Here is a 20,391-nt window from a genome sequence, read left to right on the forward strand (position 1 = left end):
AGTATTTTCTGAGTGTTTTAAGGGGAAAGCTGAGGTTTTGCAAGTTTGGGATCCTGTTTGGATTTTTTTAAACCCTTCCAAAGAAACCCAGAAAATAAGCTGGCTTTGTTCCTGTTTTCTTCTTGTAGACTGAAGTCTTCCCTGTTGATTGTGGGATCCACTGTAGTTATTCTCCCATGTCCTTGTTGCTCCCAGACTGGTGGACTTCTGCATGCTCCCCTTCAGACAGCTCCTGGGGTTAACTTTGAAATTCTAGTGACTGTAGATTGTGGCTCTTGGCTCATACATGTGAAATTTCACACGATACTGCAGAGCTGAACATGCTCAATAGCTTTGGTAGAAGTTCTGATAGCATGCATTCTACTTCAGAGATCTTTCTCAGAGTTGAAATGAATGGAGATATTTAAGCTTTTTAAGTGTGAGGGTCACTGAGAGGTGTTTCAGTGCAGGTTCCAGAACTGTAGCTTGGTATCTCCTGCCATAGTTCTGGAGGTTGTAAGTTTGTCTTCTTTTGACATACACCTATTCATTTCCATCTTGTCTGAGAGAGAACACTGACTTCTATCGTATGAGATTCTCTTAAAAAAAAAAAAAAAAAAAAAAAAAAAAAAAAAAAAGAGAGACCAGGTCTTATTTCTCTATACTGTGTTATCTCTGTGCGTGAGTAAAAGTCTATATTTTAGATAAAGCAGAATAATTTGTTTTGTGTTAAATCTCCTGTGGTGTGTGGTGTTCCATCTTCTGCTGTAGAGAAACTCTTGGGCTTTCCATTTCTTTATATGTGGGAAGGTATTTTGTGTTATGGCTCACTGGTATATTTAGGCTGATTAAAATAGATGGTTTGTACTGAGTTCCTAGGTGTCAAGGTGGGATCAGTGAAGTCTGAAATATATGGATAAATACTATTGAACTAGAAGACTTCTGATACTGATTTTTGTTTTTATTCCAGGAATGTACTCCGGAGAACCTGGAACTGAAAGAGAGGATTTTCAGTCAGTTAGATCTTATTGTTGGTGACAAAGTTATCTTGAGCAGCTCGACCTCTTGTCTCTTACCCAGCAAATTGTTCACTGGCCTTAAACATGTTAAGCAGTGTATTGTGTCACATCCTGTAAGTATGATGTTATGTTATGTTTTTGTAGTAGTAGTAGTAGTACTACAGGTGTTTAACTAAACTGCATCCCAAACTCTTCCTTGCAGGCTGAGATACAGAAGGATATTTTGAGTGCTTGTGTGCCATCATTAGTGTGCAGGGGCCTGACTCACCAGAAAAGCTTTAGTTTGGTCATTCTGTGAGCAGCAGCCATCTACTAAATTGGGAGGCTGTATGCATGTTTGATACTGTCGGCTCGATATGTTCTGTGTAAGCTGTTGTGCTCATATTGTTGTGTGTTACTCAAACTACTGGCTCTCAAAATGTGGGAATTCTGTGTTTTGAAGACAAACCTATAAAACTCCCTACTTTCTTCTTGTGGCATCGTTAGTTTTTTCTAGTATCCTTTTTCAGCTGCTGTTAGGTAACAGTAAGGATCCAAATAATGAGCTGCATGTGCTTGTCAGGTAATGTCAATGAAAGATGGAAGCTTTTGGCTCTGGTTTCTTCAGACTTTTGATGCAGAAGCAGTGTACCTGAAGAGGAAAAGCAGGTGGATGAAATGGAACAAATTGTACTTGGAGCTGAATTTGCATACTTTGTGACCAACTGGGACAGGGCAGTGATGCAGAAATGGCATGACTAGAGGTGGCAGCAGAACCTCAAAATGCTGAAGGGCACCTGTGAGCCTCTGTAGAGGTCTATGTGGGTCTGCCAGACAGCAGTTTATCACATCTCTCCTCAGCATGGAAGAGCATTTTGTCTTGATCACTGGGATTCTTACTGCTTCTGTTTTCCACTACACAATAGCTAATGATTTTGTTAGCCTAACGTTAGTCTGGTGTTTGACAGATCAGTTAAAGAGGACTGCTGTTACGAAGGTTTGCAGTATCTGGAGAAAGGTACTGCTCTGCTGTCTGCAATTTGGTAACAACATGTTGTCTCTCCAGGGCATCCCTCAGGGTGTAAAGTAAATGTCAGTTCCCTGCTCAAGAGTGGCAGCGTGAACACAAAAATACAGCACTACTTTACTGTAATGTCTCTACAGCTACCTGTAGCCTAATGCTACAGTGTCAAAGCATTTGGTCAGTCCCTTTCTGACACCCCTCCACCACCACTGTTGTGCCTTGGGGTGACTGGGAAGCAAAAGGAACAAAAGGATTGGTTTCTTTCTGTATAACTAGTTTTCATCCCCTTTTAAGTAAAAAAAAAAAAAAAAAAAAAAAAAAAAAAAAAAAAGTCCAACTCCAAAGTATGTATCTGTGCCTAGGTTTAGCCTTTCGCCAGTCTAAAATTCAGTAGTTCCTTATCTCCTATTTCCAGGGTTGTAACTTTCTGTAGTGCAAGAGAAGAGATAATGTCTCTTCTAGACTTCTGTATTAAGTAACAATAGCTATGGGGTTTTTTTGTTTTGTTTTTTAACCAATTCCTGGGCTTCTACCTATTCTCTGACTGTTTGTCAGTCTTTGATTTTACATTATTCTCTTTTACTGTTTTCCCAAGTTGGTCTGTACCAGTTGACTTGTTTAGTCTCAGCTGCAGTCCTTATAGGAGCCACTTCTGAAACCAGGTTTTATCAGACCTGGAAAGGTAGCTAGTCCCTGCGTAAACATTTTCTAGGTTGCTGTTGTAAGGATATATGTATTTTCCAAAGCAAATTCTCTGGAGTACCTTAAAATATCTAATAGTTCTGAAATGGCTTTGCAATCCAGCTGAGACTATTTTCTTAGTGATCTCAACTTCACTCAAAGGGGAGTGTACTGGAGAAACTGTGAGCCCAGTGTACTCTTCCAGGGGCCTTTCTGCGTCTGTTATATCAGGAAACATGCTTGCTTTGTAGTAGTTGTTGGCTTTTGGTGGTTTTTGTTTTAACCATGGCCTTATTGACATCTTGAACGCAACAGTAGGACATGGGGAATGGTGGTTGCAGGAGGCAAGCAGCTCTGGAAGATTGTGAAAACAGGAAGTGTGGAATTTGATATACCAGAAAAATTAAAAGCTAAAGTTGTAAAGCCTCTGGCACAGGTGAACGTGTTGAGGAGAAATGAAATGAAATGCCCAAAGGGCAGAAGGAGCTCATTCCTTTGCTTAACATAGCAATAGGTTTGGTAATTAGAAAAAATAAATGAAACCCCGTAGCGCAGCTGTATGATAGAAATGCACGCAATACTTCTAGGTACAGCTGTTCTCTGCAAGCAGTTTCAGGCAGTGTATCGGTAGAGGTCTTCTGCAGAGAAGTTAATTTCTCATGTACTGTATACACCTGCTAGGTCACACAGCTAGAAATACAGAGCTAGAGGAGACCGTGTGCCATTGAGTGAAGTCCCTTGCTGTACAGGAAACCATGTAATCAAATCACTTTAAAAATGTATTAAGCTCTGCGTTAGATTTTTTTTTAACTCCACTACGCCTGTTGGAAGTTGTCTTCTAATTTTTGTTCCAATCTTATTACAGTCCATTAAAATTAATTTGATGTTTGTTGGCAGCTTTTGTGTAGCTTAATTCTTTCTCTGTGTTTACTTTGTCATATCCTTTCTTAGCTTTCATTTTGTTAGGTTGAGTAATGTAAGCTCTTCTGCTCCCTGAAGAAAGGCTTTGCATTCCCCTTCTCATTTTTAGAAATCTTCCCCCACCCCTAATTTCATCCACATTTTAGCACTTTCAGTTTTTACCAACATCTATTATCTCACTCCTAAAAAATTGTCTTCCTAAGTCTCCTCAGTGTGCTCATGAACACACCCGTATACTCTCCGTGCCAAGTTCATGAAATAGAATATTTCAATAAGATGACTATCAACACTAATCGTGGAAGAAATTTATAATAGCCTCAGTCTCTCTCAGCAATTAACTTGTCCTGATTGGAACCTGTGATATACTTAAGGGTTAGAAAAGCCTTCAGAGAACTTCTTGGTGCTTGCAGTGGTTTGGGTCTTGCTAAATTGCCTGGCACCGCACCTGCGATCGTGTCCATCACGCCGTTCTCAGCATTGGTGGTGGCACTACCAAAGAGACTGATGTGAGAAAGGTTATGTTGGAACACAAGGCCCTTTAAAGGGGATGAAGTAAGTGTGTTACGTCAGTAGTTAGAACAGACGCATCCTACAACAGGTTATGTGTTGGTCAGACTCTATAGTAAAAGGAACCATGTAAGTACTGAAAAGAAAGAACACGCAGAGAGGAAAGACTGCTTGCATGTTGCTGTGACTAAATCCTGTACTTCCATTTACATGAGCACAGTTAAGAGCAGTTGACTATAAGGGAGGACAGTGATGGAATCGCTACTTAATTACCATCCTTTAAATGTCAGTGTTATTTCTGGTAGTAATTTATGGTATGTTAGCTCCTTCTGTTGCCTGGAAACTAGACAGAGAGCTGAGTTTAACACCTTAAGAATATGGCTGAAGGACTGCTGCTTTTGGAAAGAACATGCAGGCAGTGTTACTGCATGTAACACTATGACCTGAAGAACTTTTATCTGGATGTTCTTTAGAATTTTTTATTTTTATAAATATTATTTATTTTTTATACTTTAGAAGTATTTTACTTGAAAAATACGTTACACAAAGGTCTTGACTTGATGAGAAATTACATTTGGGAAGAGTCAGCGGGAGGTATTTTTTTTTAAGTAGGTACAGTGTTTGAAGGTAACCTGTTCTGCAACTTTTTCAAAGTATGTTTTATGTGATATCTATTACTGTGTTTAGCATGTATTTACAGGCTTGGGCCAGTAGCAGCTTATCTATTAAGTGTTGCATCTTACAGGTGGTGTTTAGCAATAATTTTGTTATAAAGTTCCTGAATATCTAAAAGGAAGTGCCTTGCTTCATTTGGAAAGACAGGTGGTGGCCATATGTCTTACAACAACAAACAGCCTGAATATTGAGAAAACATCGGTTGCTCAAGTCAGTATAAAGTCTTCTAGTACTGTTTGAGTGCTGTCATCTTTAGTGTAGCTTCATGAACTTTGCTGGGGTTAAACAGAGTTAGATTTAATGTAAGATTAATTATTTTTTTAATTTGAGTGAATACACCAGCTTTTATTGAATTGGTCAAGTCTTTCAGGGTCTGAAGATCAGGCTTACTGTGTTCACTGGAAAATATCCACGCTAGTAGCAAGCTATAAGGATGCTTTATATTACCTTGTTCTGTTAATTTGTTGATAATTGACATTCTTCTTTTGTGTTTCTTCTTGAGGTAAATCCGCCTTACTTTGTGCCATTGGTTGAAATTGTTCCTCATCCAGAAACAGATCCTTCTACTACAGAGAGAACATATGCCCTGATGAAGAAGATTGGTCAATCTCCTGTCAAACTAAACAGAGAAATTGAGGGGTTTGTTCTGAATCGGCTCCAGTATGCAGTGATAAGTGAAGCCTGGAGACTTGTGGGTGTATGTATATTTTTTTTTTTCCGATTTCTACACACACTCTGCTGGTTTTGTTGATGTGACAAGTGAGATTGTGTATTTAAATTTCCTATAAATTTGTGTCATCTTTGTTAAACTGTCCCTTATGAACATGAAATATATATTAACATGTAAATTAAAAACAGTAAGAAGTGATGTCAGTTATAAATAGCAAAGACTGAGAAAACCAAAGTGATATGATCATAACTATCCTTTATCCTGCTTTCTTTTCAGAATACTGTCATTTTCAGAACAATCAAAAGAACAATCTTAAAAGCACAGAAATCAAAATACTGATTTTTCTTTTTTCTAGGTTGTCTTATCATTTCCTGTTTTCTGAATGTTGCTGGCCTACTGTACAGTGGTTATGAAAATAATACTTTAAATGGTTTTCTCTTAGGCCTTTCAGGAATTGCACTCATAGCTTCAGTTATTTGATACTTGTAGTTAAAGACGGATTTCTCCTCCTCCTGCCCATTCAGACTTCTATCTGAGAATCATTTGTTTGTGCCCCTTCAGCTTTTCCCACAGTTACCTGTTCTGTGCTGCAAAGTCTGATCTTTCATCAGGAAGAACTGAATTATGAGTCTATTGCTATTCTGTTAAGAAGAGATTCAACTGGGCTTGAGTAGGGCTTACTTTTTTGTCATGGAGAGTGTTTTGATTTTTCAAGCTGTTTAAAACAACCATGCACACAGTATAGGTAAAGATCTTTGAAACTAAGGTAATATTAACATATTGTAAACAAAGCAACTCTTTTTCCAAAGCAGTATCTAAACATAGTTGCTGAACTGATTTTGCTTACCTCTAGTTAGCTTCCATAGTAACACAATACAACAATATAAAGGAGGTGGTGAATAATAATAAGTAAACCAATATTGTTAGGAAGGAACTGATCTTCTACTGGAGATGTTTCTTTAAACTAAAAAAAAGGTTTCTGTTATTAAAAAAGTTAATACAAAGTCTTAAGTATTTGATAAGAAAAACCCCTTCAGAAAGCTGTAATCGTGTTGAAAGACACAGGATAGAAAGGATAGTAACCTCTAAATTGTTTTTTAAACCCTAATAACCCCAGATGAAAAAAAGATTTTGAGAATAAAAATGGCTACTAAAAAATATGAACAAGGAAGGTAAGTTCATGGTGAAAAAGCTAACTGAACTGCAAGGTTCATTGTTAAGAAGGTTCCCACACTGTAACCTTTCCTTGAAAGGAAGGGATCTGACGTAGAAGTAGAACAAGTCATGCTAAGAACAAGATTTTTGGAGCAGGAAAGAGTAAATGAGTAATGACAGACTGTGAAGGAGAAATGGAACTTATCAGAGAATCCCAAAACTCAAATACGAAGTTGATGAAATACTGATTTAAGCACCTTTTTACACACCAACTAGCGTAATACTGCAGAAATGGAAGTTAGCGCTTACATCTGAGTTCTTTTAAGAGTTCAAAGCGTCGTTGGAAAACTGTGGACCAGTAAGTCTGATAATGTGTAGGCGTATTGATACAATACCCTTGGTCAGCACAGGTATCTGCGGCAGTAATGCCTCAAAAATCTAGTAGGATTCTTTCATGTCTCTGAGAGGCATAAACTGAATTGTGGAAGTCGCTGCCGTAGAAGCCTAGGATGCTAAAAATACAAATGGGTTCAGGGAACATTTAGACACATTCATGTTAGAGGAAGACCATACAGAAGCAACCTCCAGCTGTCAAAGTCTCAAAGACTGGACTGCTGGGAGCTGAGGCAGTACATATAATTGAAAGTATCACTCTCTATTTGGCCTTCGGTTAGGGAAAGAGTGTAAGAACACTTCATGGGCTACTATCTGAAAAAAGGTGTTGATTTGAGGTGAACCTTTAGCATGAACCTGTATGGGTGCTTTTTGTGTGGGTGGTGGTATATGAATAGTAACAAAATAGCGCTTGAACCACTGACAGATAATGAAAGTTGCTTTCCTTCTGCATCATCAAAGTTTCCAAGTTGTTCTGTTTTTTATTTGTGTTTCAAAACACAATTTATTTTTATTGTGTTTCAGGCAAATACACATTTAAACTGTAACAACTTTGGCTGTATTTCCATTCCAAAAGCCTGGACAAATACCAGCTATCAAAGGTGTATAGTTTCAGCTGTGTGACTTCAGGCTACACGCTGCTTTTGATGGGAGGAGAATCACTGCAGATAGGTGCAGATAGGCTGCAGGCCTGGGGCAGTTTCGGTATTTCTACTGTTGTGCTGCCAATGTAGTCATTTTTATCGCAAGTCATGTTCTTTTGGTGTTTCCACTTTCAAAGTGGGGAAAAATACTTCTTGCTTCTGATTGTTAAGTCACTTTTCAGTCCTTATTGTTGAAAACGTCAGCCTCCCTAACTCTCAGTCTTTGAGAGGCTCCTAAAAATCAAGTTTTACTCGCATTGATTCCTTCTGGTAGCAAAACTTTTCCTTACCCTAAGAAGCACTGGGGGCAGAAGATAACTACGTGTATTAGCAGGAGGGACATATTAATAAAGCATTCTTGTCCAAAATGACCACACTATTAATCCTTTTGTGGTTAGATACGTAAATTGCGTGTATTGGATGAGGCAATCCAAGTCAGCTTGGATGCAGAACATGACATTCTTACGAAATTACTTATGAACGCTGTGGTATTTTGATGCTAATAATTGTATATTGCTTTTGAGTATTGTACAAAAACAATGAGACAGAACCATAAAACATAATTTCAAGCTTACTTGTTTTATTAGTGGTTGTAAAGGTCTGAACAATTATCTTTGTATGCCTACAGTTACATGTCATAAACTGATCAGTGCTTCAGAAATACTGTTATAAATTTTCTTTAATTTTAACATGGTGAGTGCTTGAGACAAATCTGTGGTATTGCTAGAGGACTGTTGTATTTGCACTGCGGTGTATCTGTTCTTTGCTACATAACAAGGACACAAATATTCCAGATATAAATGCTACGTGTGAACCAGGAGAGAAATATAGCAGCAGTCTCCCAGTGTTTTGAAGCCACTTGAAATGATCTTAAATCATCCCCTTTAGGTAAACAACTATCTAGTTTTTTTTGAGGACTTTGCTGAGATGCAAGCTTTAAAGTTCTCATCTGCGTCCTCACCTCAAAAATATTTATAGTAATGGCAGGGGAGTGATCTTATACATGCACATATGTGCACATATACTTTTATCAAAGTCCAAGTTCAGACACCTTTGCATGGACAGTCTTTTTTCTTTTTTTTTTCTTTTTTTTGTGTCAGTTGAGCTTATTTCATTCAAGAAACTAGTGGAAGCTTCTCCGGTAGAAGTATTAATGTACTGTTAAAAAACGCACTGGTGGTAGGACAGACATGCAGGTACAGCTGTACTAACAACATTTATCTGGAAAACTTCATCGCAAATGGACTGAGCAGCTTGCAGGATACACATTAGTTCCCAAATGTTGCTTGGCAACTGGTGACCTGCCAGTCTCTCTCTTCTTTAGCAGTGCTGTGCTGGGAGGTGTGATGGGTGAGGCATAGGACAGGGATCATATGATGGGAGAAGGGCTCTGATACAGAGCATGAACATGAACATGGGGCTGTATAGAAAGCAATGTGGTAAATATAGCTGCTTGCTGGATGATGCGTTGGGGCTCACCAACTTCTGCCATGTGGGTCCAAGGGTAGGAGAGGCTATAACACAGCCAGAAATCTGAGGTAAGGCCCTGCCAGCAGGTTGGGTTCAGGCTCAGACTCCACATGGTGCTCAAATTGCATGTGGGCACGGATGCTGGAGCAGAGAGAGAAGCATAATTCAGGGCAAAGTGATGAAAGTGATGAAGTGATGAAGGCTGGACGATCTTCAAGAAGGAAGTCTTAAAGGCGCAGGAGCAGGCTGTCCCTGTACACCGTAAGAAGAATGGGCGGGGAAGACGACCGGCCTGGCTGAATGGGGAGCTCTTGCTGGGACTCAGGAAAAAAAGGAGAGTTTACCGCTTGTGGAAGAAGGGGCAGGCGACTCAAGAAGAGTACAGGGATCTCGTTAGGTCATGCAGAGAAGAAATGAGAAAGGCAAAAGCCCAGCTAGAATGCAATCTGGCCACTGTCGTTAAAGACAACAAAAAAAGTTTTTACAAATATATTAATGACAAGAAGAGAGCCAAGGAAAATCTCCATCCTTTATTGGATGCAGGGGGGAACATTGTCACTGAGGATGAGGAAAAGGCTGAGGTACTCAATGCCTTCTTTGCCTCAGTCTTTAACAGGCAGACCAGTTATCCTCAGGGTACTCGGCCCCCCGAGCTGGAAGACAGGGACGGCGAGCAGGATGAACCCCCGGTAATCCAAGAGGAAGCAGTCAATGACCTGCTACGCCACCTGGACGCTCACAAGTCTATGGGGCCGGATGGGATCCACCCGAGAGTGCTGAGGGACCTGGCGGAGGAGCTCGCCAAGCCGCTCTCCATCATTTATCAGCAGTCCTGGTTAACGGGGGAGGTCCCGGACGACTGGAGGCTTGCCAATGTGACCCCCATCTACAAGAAGGGCCGGAAGGAGGATCCGGGGAACTACAGGCCTGTCAGCCTGACCTCGGTGCCGGGGAAGATTATGGAGCAGTTCATCTTGAGGGCGCTCACAAGGCATGAGCGGGACAACCAGGGGATCAGGCCCAGCCAGCACGGGTTCATGAGAGGCAGGTCCTGCTTGACCAACCTGATCTCCTTCTATGACCAGGTGACCCGCCTAGTGGACGAGGGAAAGGCTGTGGATGTGGTCTACCTGGACTTCAGTAAGGCCCTTGACACCACCTCCCACAGCATTCTCCTAGAGAAGCTGGCGGCTCACGGCTTAGACAGGTGTACTCTGCGCTGGGTCAAAAACTGTCTGGACGGCCGGGCCCAGAGGGTTGTGGTGAATGGAGTTACATCCAGTTGGCGGCCGGTCATGAGCGGTGTTCCCCAGGGCTCAGTTTTGGGGCCGGCCTTGTTCAATATCTTTATCAATGATCTGGATGAGGGGATTGAGTGCACCCTCAGTCAGTTTGCAGACGACACCAAGTTGGGCGGGAGTGTTGATCTGCTCGAGGGTAGGAAGGCTCTGCAGAGGGACCTGGACAGGCTGGATCAATGGGCTGAGGCCAACTGTATGAGGTTCAACAAGGCCAAGTGCCGGGTCCTGCACTTCGGCCACAACAACCCCATGCAGCGCTACAGGCTTGGGGAAGAGTGGCTGGAAAGCTGCCCAGCAGAGAAGGACCTGGGGGTGTTGGTCGACAGCCGGCTGAACATGAGCCAGCAGTGTGCCCAGGTGGCCAAGAAGGCCAATGGCATCCTGGCCTGTATCAGAACTAGTGTGGCCAGCAGGAGTAGGGAAGTGATCGTGCCCCTGTACTCGGCACTGGTGAGGCTGCACCTCAAATACTGTGTTCAGTTTTGGGCCCCTCACTACAAGAAGGACATTGAGGTGCTGGAGCGTGTCCAGAGAAGGGCAACGAGGCTGGTGAGGGGTCTGGAGAGCAAGTCTTATGAGGAGCGGCTGAGGGAACTGGGACTGTTTAGCCTGCAGAAAAGGAGGCTGAGGGGAGACCTCATCGCTCTCTACAGCTCCCTGAAAGGAGGTTGTAGCGAGGTGGGTGTTGGTATCTTCTCCCAAGTAACAAGCGATAGGACAAGAGGAAATGGCCTCAAGTTGCGGCAGGGGAGGTTTAGATTGGATGTAAGGAAAAATTTCTTTACTGAAAGAGTGGTTAAACATTGGAACAGGCTGCCCAGGGAAGTGGTTGAGTCCCCATCCCTGGAGGTATTTAAAAGACGAGTAGATGAGGCACTTAGGGACATGGTTTAGTGGGCATGGTGGTGTTGGGTCGATGGTTGGACTCGATGATCTTAGAGGTCTTTTCCAACCTCAATGATTCTATGATTCTATGATTCTATGAAAGTAGCAATGAGAAACCTGGGTATTGGGGATACAGTTTGTCTTTGCCAAAAGTGCTGGGGTCCCCAGGAGCATACCCAGGGAGGCTGGGATTTTAAAGCTGGGCACAAAATGAGTGCTGTGAATGCAGGACTGGGCCAAATGTGGGAGTGGGAAGTACAGAGTTAAGGTGGTGAAAAATTAGGAGGCCTGAAGGTTGAGATCCCGTTTTGTAGGAAAGTAGGAGAATGAAAACTCATTTGGAGACATACAGTTGGGTGCTGAGAACTTTGGCCATGTGGATAATTAGGAACGTGGATTTAAGGATGCAGAAGTTTGATTTTACAAGAACTTAGAAGTGAAGACCACAGATTAATTTATGGGCCTAAAAGAAGGAATTCAAGCAAGTGCTCCCCTTTGAGGCAGGAGTGCTAAATGAGATGTTTTGGTTTGGATTCAAGTTAGTCTTTTGTGTGACAAGATGTCTTTCTGAACATTGTTTTGACTTTCAAGTCATGAACGCTTGGGCAATGCAGGTGTTTGTGGCAGGAACTTTTTACATTGGTTATCTCTGTCTCCCCATGCTCCACATTTATTCCATGAAAATGCAGATACTGGGAACGCTCTATTCTGTCTCTTTAAGGTCGTGTATCTGAGAACTTTCTGTAGGACCACATAGCATGTGTGAGATTGAAATTCTTGTAGGTTTCTTATTTATGTTTTTAATTCTTAGGTTTCTGGTAGAAGTGTTGCAAAGCTGATTATGATGGGAGTAAAAGATGGTGAGGTTGAAGAACCTTATTCCTCTCTTTTCAGCCTGAAATTTTGATGATATAAATTTGGAACCATTAGAACAATCCGTAGCCAGTAATAGGAAAAATATCTCAAACAGCTTTCTCTGTTACTCCCTATTGCAATTTATTTACTTTCTCATGCCTCCATTGACAATGGTCCCTGGTATATCTGATTTTGTTCATAACTCCTTTGAGCAGAGACTTATTGCCTTTATTTGCCTCGGAAGCACCCTGTACACTGCTGACACTATTACTTTTGTACTTTTACCAGTACCAATACATTCTATAGTAGCTTGGGATTATGTTGCAAAAGAGTTAGTTAAATAGCTTGATTTTGTCTTGTTCTGAAGGTAAAGTTTTGGTTGACTTCATCCAGAAATTAACAACCAAAAGTTTCACCAACGCTTCAGATCAGAAGTCTCAAACCTTACTCTGAACATCTAGGACTGTCCTTTAACTGTGGATTACTGAGTGGAAGCTTATGTTGGTGAAATATTTTTCTAAGCATCACCTGGAATTTGCAAGGGGTCATGAAATACAGCAGCAGAGATAGTGAGGAGAACGTGGCAGTTTTTCAGCGCTGATCTAATTTAGGAGTTTCAGCTGCTTTTAAGAACCTGCTAAATCTATTTGCGTGATGGATCGTATGATAAGTGTCTTTAAAGTCTGTATTTTCCTTTGTATAAGCTTTTGATGCTGTCTTAATGTATTTTTTCTTTAAAAGTGGGTTTTCTTTTAGATTATAGTAATTGTAAAAGACAAGAAGAATGGGCAGTCCTGCCATTTTTGTTAATTTGTTGGAAAATAAACAGACATGGTTTGGCTCTGTGTCCATTTTAGTTCATTTTCACAGCAATCAGGTGCATTGGCTTCCGTCCCTAGTTTATGTACCCCTGTCCCTTCCCAGGTGACTAGCTTGGCAGTCCTTAAATGCTGGCAAGACTTTTTTAATTCCAAATATCTTATTATTAATAATTGTATTATAGTGTTATCCAAAGGACCTTTCCAAAAGATCAAAGATAAGGTGGAGGGTTAAACATCTAGTTACAGTGTCCATAAAAGGGGGATATCATAAAAGGAAGTTTAAAGGGCCAGGGAGAAAAATAGTGTTGATACTAAGTGTTTCTTACAGGGTGAGGTGAGTAAGAGTGCCATGGAAGAAGGAAGATAAAGGACAGCAAAGTAAGGAGGTGTGAAGTGTGTAGGACAACAAGTTTCTCAAACATGATGAAATGGAAAGAGATGGAGCTCACAGAGGGATTTAGGAGAGAAGTTGTATGCTCAAAATGACAGGACTGGAAAAAGATCTCATCAGGGTGTGGATCGAAGTGACTTGATTAAAGTGAGAGTGAAGAGAAGGGTGTAACAAGTGCTGCTGAGAGAGAATGCATATATTAGTGGCAATCAGAAAAAAAATATACTGGATTTCAGAGATACAGAGGATGAAGTGGCAAATTTGGAGACAGATAGTATGTGGCCACGGAGGGAGTGGAGTCCAAAATAACTCTATAGACAGACTGGAGTGAGTAGGAGAGCATGGTGAATTGGTAGTATCAGAAAAAGTAAGATTGTTTTTTTGGCCATGTCACATTTAATATGATTACAAACCAAGTCAGGGACGGAAGTTGCAATGTGGCTGTGACTCACAGATGTGAAGGCTGTTGATTAAAACTAAGCAGGCTGGGTCAGGGCCTAAAGGTGGAGACTGCAGAACCGCCACAGGTTTTTGGAAAGGAGAAAAGGGTCCCTGCATAGTGAGAAGCACTAATAAAATACCAAAGGAGCATTAGGACAATACTGTGGCATCACAGGAGATTAAAATCTCCAGGAAGATGAAATTGTGGTATATAAATTGTGTCATAAGAAGTGTAGAGGATCCTGAGCTAGTCTAGATCTTGAAGTTTGACTGGCCATTGGGGTCACTGAGGATTTTGGTGGAATTTACATTAAATTAAGTTCTTAATTCTATAGCTGTGAAAGATTCTGGTGAACTCTAACACACTTCCTCTTCTCTCTGACAAGTGCTCGAGGGGAAGGCTTACAAGAAGAGTTACCCAGGATGAAGAGGATGGAAAAATCCCCCTGGGAAGATTGTTACACACCTAGACTTAATGAAACTGGGTTGGAACTCTTTATTGTTTACTTCTTAGCATAAACACTGATCCTTGTGGAAGACACCTTTCTGACCTTGCACCCACCCTGCTGAATCATTCCACCAGCTTATGATCTCCTTAACATAAGTGGGAGTAGGGTTATTCCCTAGGGGAAGACGGTCTAACTTGTTTCTCATTTATGTGTTTTTCATTTCTGAAGAGAAAAAGTAGAAGGCTTTTCTTTAAGAGGGTCTATGTGACAAGGAGAAACTGAGCTCACATGTATAGAATAATATATCCCTCAACTGGAGGGATCTGTCATGTTTTCCTTCTAGTAGCAGCAATTTCTGCCTTTCAGCAGCTGTAACCATAAAATTACAGCTGTAGTCAAAAGGCCAAGAGCAAAGCACTCATCTCATGATTCTGAGGGCACCTGGTCTTCAAATGTCAGTACCAAAACTGAGGACTATTGTATCAAAAGAAATAAATCAGTTTTTAATTGGAAAATTAATTTGCAATGATTCTGAAGTGTTTCAAGAGCCTGTTAACTCTTTAATGTTAGGTTTACAGTTTTTAACTGCTGCTGTGGTTCAAATGCTTGTCTGGAACTTGTGGTTAATCTTTTGTCCACAAATCCATGTCAACCAGGGAAAAAAAAAAAATCACTTATCAAGCACAGCTTTACCAGCATAAACTCTTTGTTTGGATGAAGCACTCCCAACAGAAGAGTGCTTTTGTTGACTTTGCTGATGTTGTTCAGAGAACTTGTGTTGCCATGTCAGGGGAAAAAACTTTCACAGAACGTATGGTGCCTGTGTTAGTTACACTGATGCTGGTTCTGTAATCTGAACACTGTCTGAGGTTTGTGTGTAGTCCTGTCTTTATGCAGACCTTCCTGTCTGCCTCTCGATGAGTTACTTTACCATGCCTATGCCTTACCTTTAAGTTGAAGAAAATAATGCTTCCTTTATCCCTGCCGTTTTGTCTAATTAAATAGTTACTAGAGCTGTGTGTTCTATATGTGGTGGGTAGATCTTAATAATTACGTTATCATTTCCTTTTCAAGATAGAGCTCAAAAGCCACCTGCAACAGGGATTCAGCCGGGCTTGTTTTAGATAGGAGCAATGCCTGCTAACAGATTGAGACTTGAGGTTGAGTCTTATAAAAGGCTCTATTTAAGCCTGAGATAATGAAACTTCATGTCTGTGGCCAGCTGTAGAAGTTATGTTGGTCCTTGGGTTATTATTTTCTTTTAAAGTAATGGTAGATGATGTAGTTGATGAGCACAGGGAAGACACTGTGGGTGGGATTCAACTCACTTAAGATGGGATTTCTACATTGTAGACATTGGCATCCAAGCTCCTTAGTCATCTTTCAGTCGGTGAGGAGAATTAGGCCCTTTTAGGACACAACTCATCTTCCCTATTCTAGATGCCTGCTTTAGGATGCTGATTTCTTTTTTGTCCCTAGTGATTATAAAGAGACTCTACATGTCTAGCTCAGGTGTCAATGTCTACAACAGGTCAGGAGAGCTGTCCTGTGCGCCTGTAACTCTAGCTGATCACTGTGATACGAAGGAGCATTCCGACGGGGCCCTGCGAGAGGGAAAGTTAACAGAAAAAGACCTGTCTTTGGCCAAGCGGATGAGTATACATACTTGTATTCTGCAGCTCAAAGGGACTTGTGGAGAAAGAGGCACTGAGTAGGGAGAGCACCTCAAGGTAGGGTGAGAAGACAAATTAGAAGCAGTTCAGCATCTCTTTCACCTTCTTAACCAGAAGAAAATGTTTTATGTCTCTCTGAATAAAGAAGAAAAGTTCCTGAAACCAAGCTTTATCTGATGGAAGTGGTTAGAACAGGTCTTAGTTCATTTATATCTTTCTGGTAGGTGGAAAACAACCTCATATAATAAATATTGTTGTTCTTAAGTAAATCTATAAGGTAATGAACTGTAACTCATTTTTTTACAAGCCTTTGGGTGCTTGCCCTAACCTGATGGGGGTGTTGGCTTTCTTGTAAGTGCTACCATGTGGGTGGAACAGCAGTGCTCAGCCTTTAATGGGAGAAATACTTCATTTTGCATGCTCTGTATCCTGCCAGCTCTGATGTGAGGCTGGCAATGAACTCAAGAACCTGGCCAGGTTGAGGCTGGGTAGGTTGAATGTTCAGTGAGTTTTGTGGGAGGGAGTGGCAGCTGCATTGCCTGCGCATTTGGTCCCAGCCTTGTTTGCAGGCGGTCTCAGGGGTAGTACCCACTGCTGCACCCCCATTCTTCCAAGTCTTTGCCCCAAAATCCAGAACTAAGAGAATATGAAGGGAGGTATAAGATTTAGCCAAAACTCCTGTATTTAAAAGGGCTGGTATAGTACTTGGATTTGATATAAACTCTTTTGGTCATGTGCTATTAAGAGTGTCACATTTGCTCTGTGTTGTCCAATTCTCAGTTTCTGAGAAAAAAGTATATTGGTTAACATAAACAGCTCAATTTAGTTTTAGTACATGAATTATTGTAAGTGATAAGTATCAGGCAAACTAGTGTGTACAAATAGTACATATTGTATGAAAGTGTATTAATTTATACATTTAAAAATAAGATACTGTGAAAATGTATCAAAGTGTATTTGGATTATGAAGTACAGCAATCTCAGAGATGTGAATGAGTGTTTATACTGAACTGTAGGAAGGCTTGCATAATAGATGGACATTTCTGGCAAACAGTTGTGTTTCTGTTTGCAAGCTAACTGCTATTTCTAGCCTTAGTTTTTATTACTTCTTTTAGTTTTTTAATTATATACAAGAAGTGGGTGCAATTTTGCATTAAAACCGAACATTCACAAATCTTCCTTCCTGTTCTACTTTTGGTACTTAGGACGGAGTAGTATCCCCTACTGATCTAGACCTTGTGATGTCTGATGGATTGGGAATGCGATACGCATTTATTGGACCTCTGGAAACCATGCATCTTAATGCAGAAGGTAGGTAATTTAAAATTATATGAATATGAAGGGAAGGCTTACATTGCACAAGACTCTGGAAATGTTACATAACAAACCAGGTTAGAATTGCTGCAACTATGACTTCTCTCTCTTTACTGTAATGATAAGAAAAGGAAAATTTATCTAAAACTTGAGGTCAGATGGAAGGAAATGGATATTGACTGTCCTATTGTAAGCAATCAGATGAAAGATGATAAGTCATTGAAATACTAGCTGTGCCCTTCATTTTTTCCAAGATTTGTCCCAATGCTTTGCAAACATTGTCGTATCCATAGTTCAGGACTGTCTTGAGTGTCAGGAGAAGAAAATACTGAAAAAGTTCATCTGATAATCCAATGTAAACAGAAACTCACTTTCCATAGATGAGTGCCTGTCGCGTCCTGTCCCCCGAATTCATAGTAAAGGCTCAGTGTAAATATCGCTGGAGCTGGCTTGCTTTAAGCTGGCTTAGATCCTGGGTGAAGTAAAATTGCCTCTATCTGCAAAATATTGTGCATACAAAGTTGACTTGACAAAGCAGTCAAGTAGAAGTTCGACACGTGTCTTGCATAATCAAGACAGATTTTTAGATGTTTTTGGAATAGTATACATGAATCCTAGCTAAATAAAAAGTTAATTGCATAAAATGAAATAAAAATTACAGATCAGGGTTACAAAGGTTTGAGCAATGAATTTAACAAAACATGAAAACTTCAAGAAGTGAAAATCAACTAAATACATTTTTAGCTCTTTATGTTATGGGCTGTGTCTTTATTCCAGTGTTCTACGAGTTTTTCAGTTTCTGGTCCCTGACATGGTAGGCCTCTGCTCCATTGCTGGATCTTTTAGGCACTGCTGCAATGCCTAATAATACAACAATAAAATAAAAATAAGAAACCAAGATCATAAAATATCAGTGCACAATTAGAAGTGTTATTTTATGTCTACTTATTGGTTAGTTACTTGGCAGAAACTTATGTCTCTTAAGGCTGACTAAACCTTGACATGAATGTGGAATTGTGGATCCTCCACCAGAGTCTTTCAGCTTGTCAGTTTGGTTGTATATAAGTAAATTAAATGTCACAAAGTGTTTGCTTTTGTGCATTGTTAGGTAAACAACATCCATCCTCTAAATAGAGGCACCTTCGTAAAAGTTTCCCTCTTCTGATCTATTAATATCTGACAGTTTCCAGTCCTCTCCAGTGATTTTAGGCTTACTCAATATCAACCATATACATTCTTTACATAGAACAGAACAGATGCACGTAGTACTAGCCTTAAGCACAGCAATCTACCTGGAGTTTTGCAGGCCAGGGTTGTCCAGTCCTGCCCCCACCACTCCACTAAGCTGCCATGCCATCCTCTGCAGGAAGATAATTAGTGCACTTGTGGACTGGGCCACTTACACAAAAGCACCTTGTCGGCTTGTTCAGTAACTTGGATCATGAGGAACATTGCTTCACTCCCAGTCTTGCAAATGCATTGTCTCTGAATCTAGAGCTGCTCCTGTTTATGTGCTGGCAGGCTGACTCAGGCTGTTGCTCTCATCAGAGACAGTTTAAATCAAAATTGCTGATGTCAGGACACATATTGGCTTATGGTTATAGTTCCGTACCAGTGCCAACTTCTCTTTGGTTGCCCAGTATTGCTTCACATAATATGGAATAGTATGGGCCTCCTCTTGATTGCCCAGGACAGCCTGCTCTGATGCATTGTACTAATAGTGTCTGTTTTTCATCACTGGAGGAAGATGGAGGTAGAGATAAGAAACCCTCTCTATCCTGTTTGTTAGCCTGTCTAGCAGCTTCACCAACTTCACAGCAGCTGCCTTTCTTTACAACCATAAGATACTAATTACCCACAATCTTAAACTCTGCTAATCAGTGCGGAAGGATGTTGAGGATGCAGGAAGCACGTGAGAGAAAAATAGTGTTATTTGTGGGAGATCCTGGAAGAAGAAGTAGTCGGGTTTTTTTGGTTTTGTTTTTTTTTTCCTTGTAAGGGTGATGTGACATTTTTGTTTGGTTTTGAATAAAGAATATTATTCCAACGATTTTTTTCTGAGATCGGTGTTATTTCTTTCCCTGTGGGATGCATACATCCAGATCCTCCCATGAACTTCCTATGTGCTAATGCCAGGTTTCCCCTGTGTTAGTTCTTACGTCTTTTCCTCCATATTCATAAATGGTCCTATCAAAAGCTATTATCCAGGCCACTTCAGATTACCTGTTAATCCATGCATGGATATTAGGAATTTTGAATATATGGCAGTGAGCCAACAGCCTTGAACATGAAATAAAATGACTGTATCAAGTCACCAAAAGGAGCAGAAGCAGTAACAGCAATTTGAGAACTGCATTGCAACAGAGAGGAAGGAAACTCCTTTGGGGGGAAAAAACGCACATCCAAATCGCATAATGTTATAATATTGATTGTTGGTTTCAGTAAATAAAACTAATGTTGATTTCAGTTTCAGTAACCTCTGTCTTTTGAGTCTGTCATTTTATGATTTCATATGGCAGCATCGCAACAAATGCTGTTAAGTCTTTTACCAAGAAATCAATAGACTTCACTAAAGTCATTTTACCCGTTTACTTATTGTGGGATTATGTTAGCAGACACAGTGTCCCTCCTGTATATGTACCTGGCTATCTGTGAATATACGGAAGATGATCCAACCTCAGTACAATTGTATCTCCTGAATCTCTTGTTTCTTGAACTGACAGCTCCTTTTAAGCTCTTGCAAAAAAAAAAAAAAAAAATCTATAAAACCAGAGGCTAGACTATCGTATACTGTGTTTTACATGTTTGCAGCAAAAGTTCTTCATATATATTTCACAAGTGGCTGTCTTAGATCAGTTACTTTATTAGTGGCTTATTTAGTGAGCTATAATTGGAATTTAATCTTGATATAAACTGCTAATATTAGCAGAAGAGCTGGATAGGGGGAGGTTGAAGGATCTTTGTTGCTACTTTCTCTCCTGCATTTATAAAACCACCATTCCAGGATCATATTCTACCTATCACTCACTCTGGTATTTGTACAGGTGTCTACAGGAGTTGTGTGGAAGTTGGGGCTGATGTATGGTTCATGTAATATAAGTGCAAATATCTGGTAAGCTAGGAATGAGTCCTCATGGTCAAAAT

The 20,391-nt window shown here is 40.5% G+C and overlaps 1 protein-coding gene across 4 annotated transcripts in view; it reads left to right on the plus strand.

Moving 5' to 3' along the window:
* CRYL1 (crystallin lambda 1) overlaps positions 1 to 20,391 on the plus strand; it is a 62,997-nt gene that overhangs the window by 29,006 nt on the left and 13,600 nt on the right. For 3 of the 4 annotated variants that reach the window (XM_076328123.1, XM_076328124.1, XM_076328126.1), the window contains exons 4-6: positions 950 to 1,111; positions 5,288 to 5,482; positions 17,139 to 17,244. In XM_076328123.1, coding sequence (XP_076184238.1) covers positions 950 to 1,111; positions 5,288 to 5,482; positions 17,139 to 17,244 — 463 coding nt within the window. The remainder of the gene's footprint in view (positions 1 to 949; positions 1,112 to 5,287; positions 5,483 to 17,138; positions 17,245 to 20,391) is intronic. The other variant, XM_076328125.1, reaches the window with a different exon arrangement.

Source organism: Aptenodytes patagonicus, chromosome 1 (genome assembly GCF_965638725.1).
Source record: "Aptenodytes patagonicus chromosome 1, bAptPat1.pri.cur, whole genome shotgun sequence".
Taxonomy (NCBI): domain Eukaryota; kingdom Metazoa; phylum Chordata; class Aves; order Sphenisciformes; family Spheniscidae; genus Aptenodytes; species Aptenodytes patagonicus.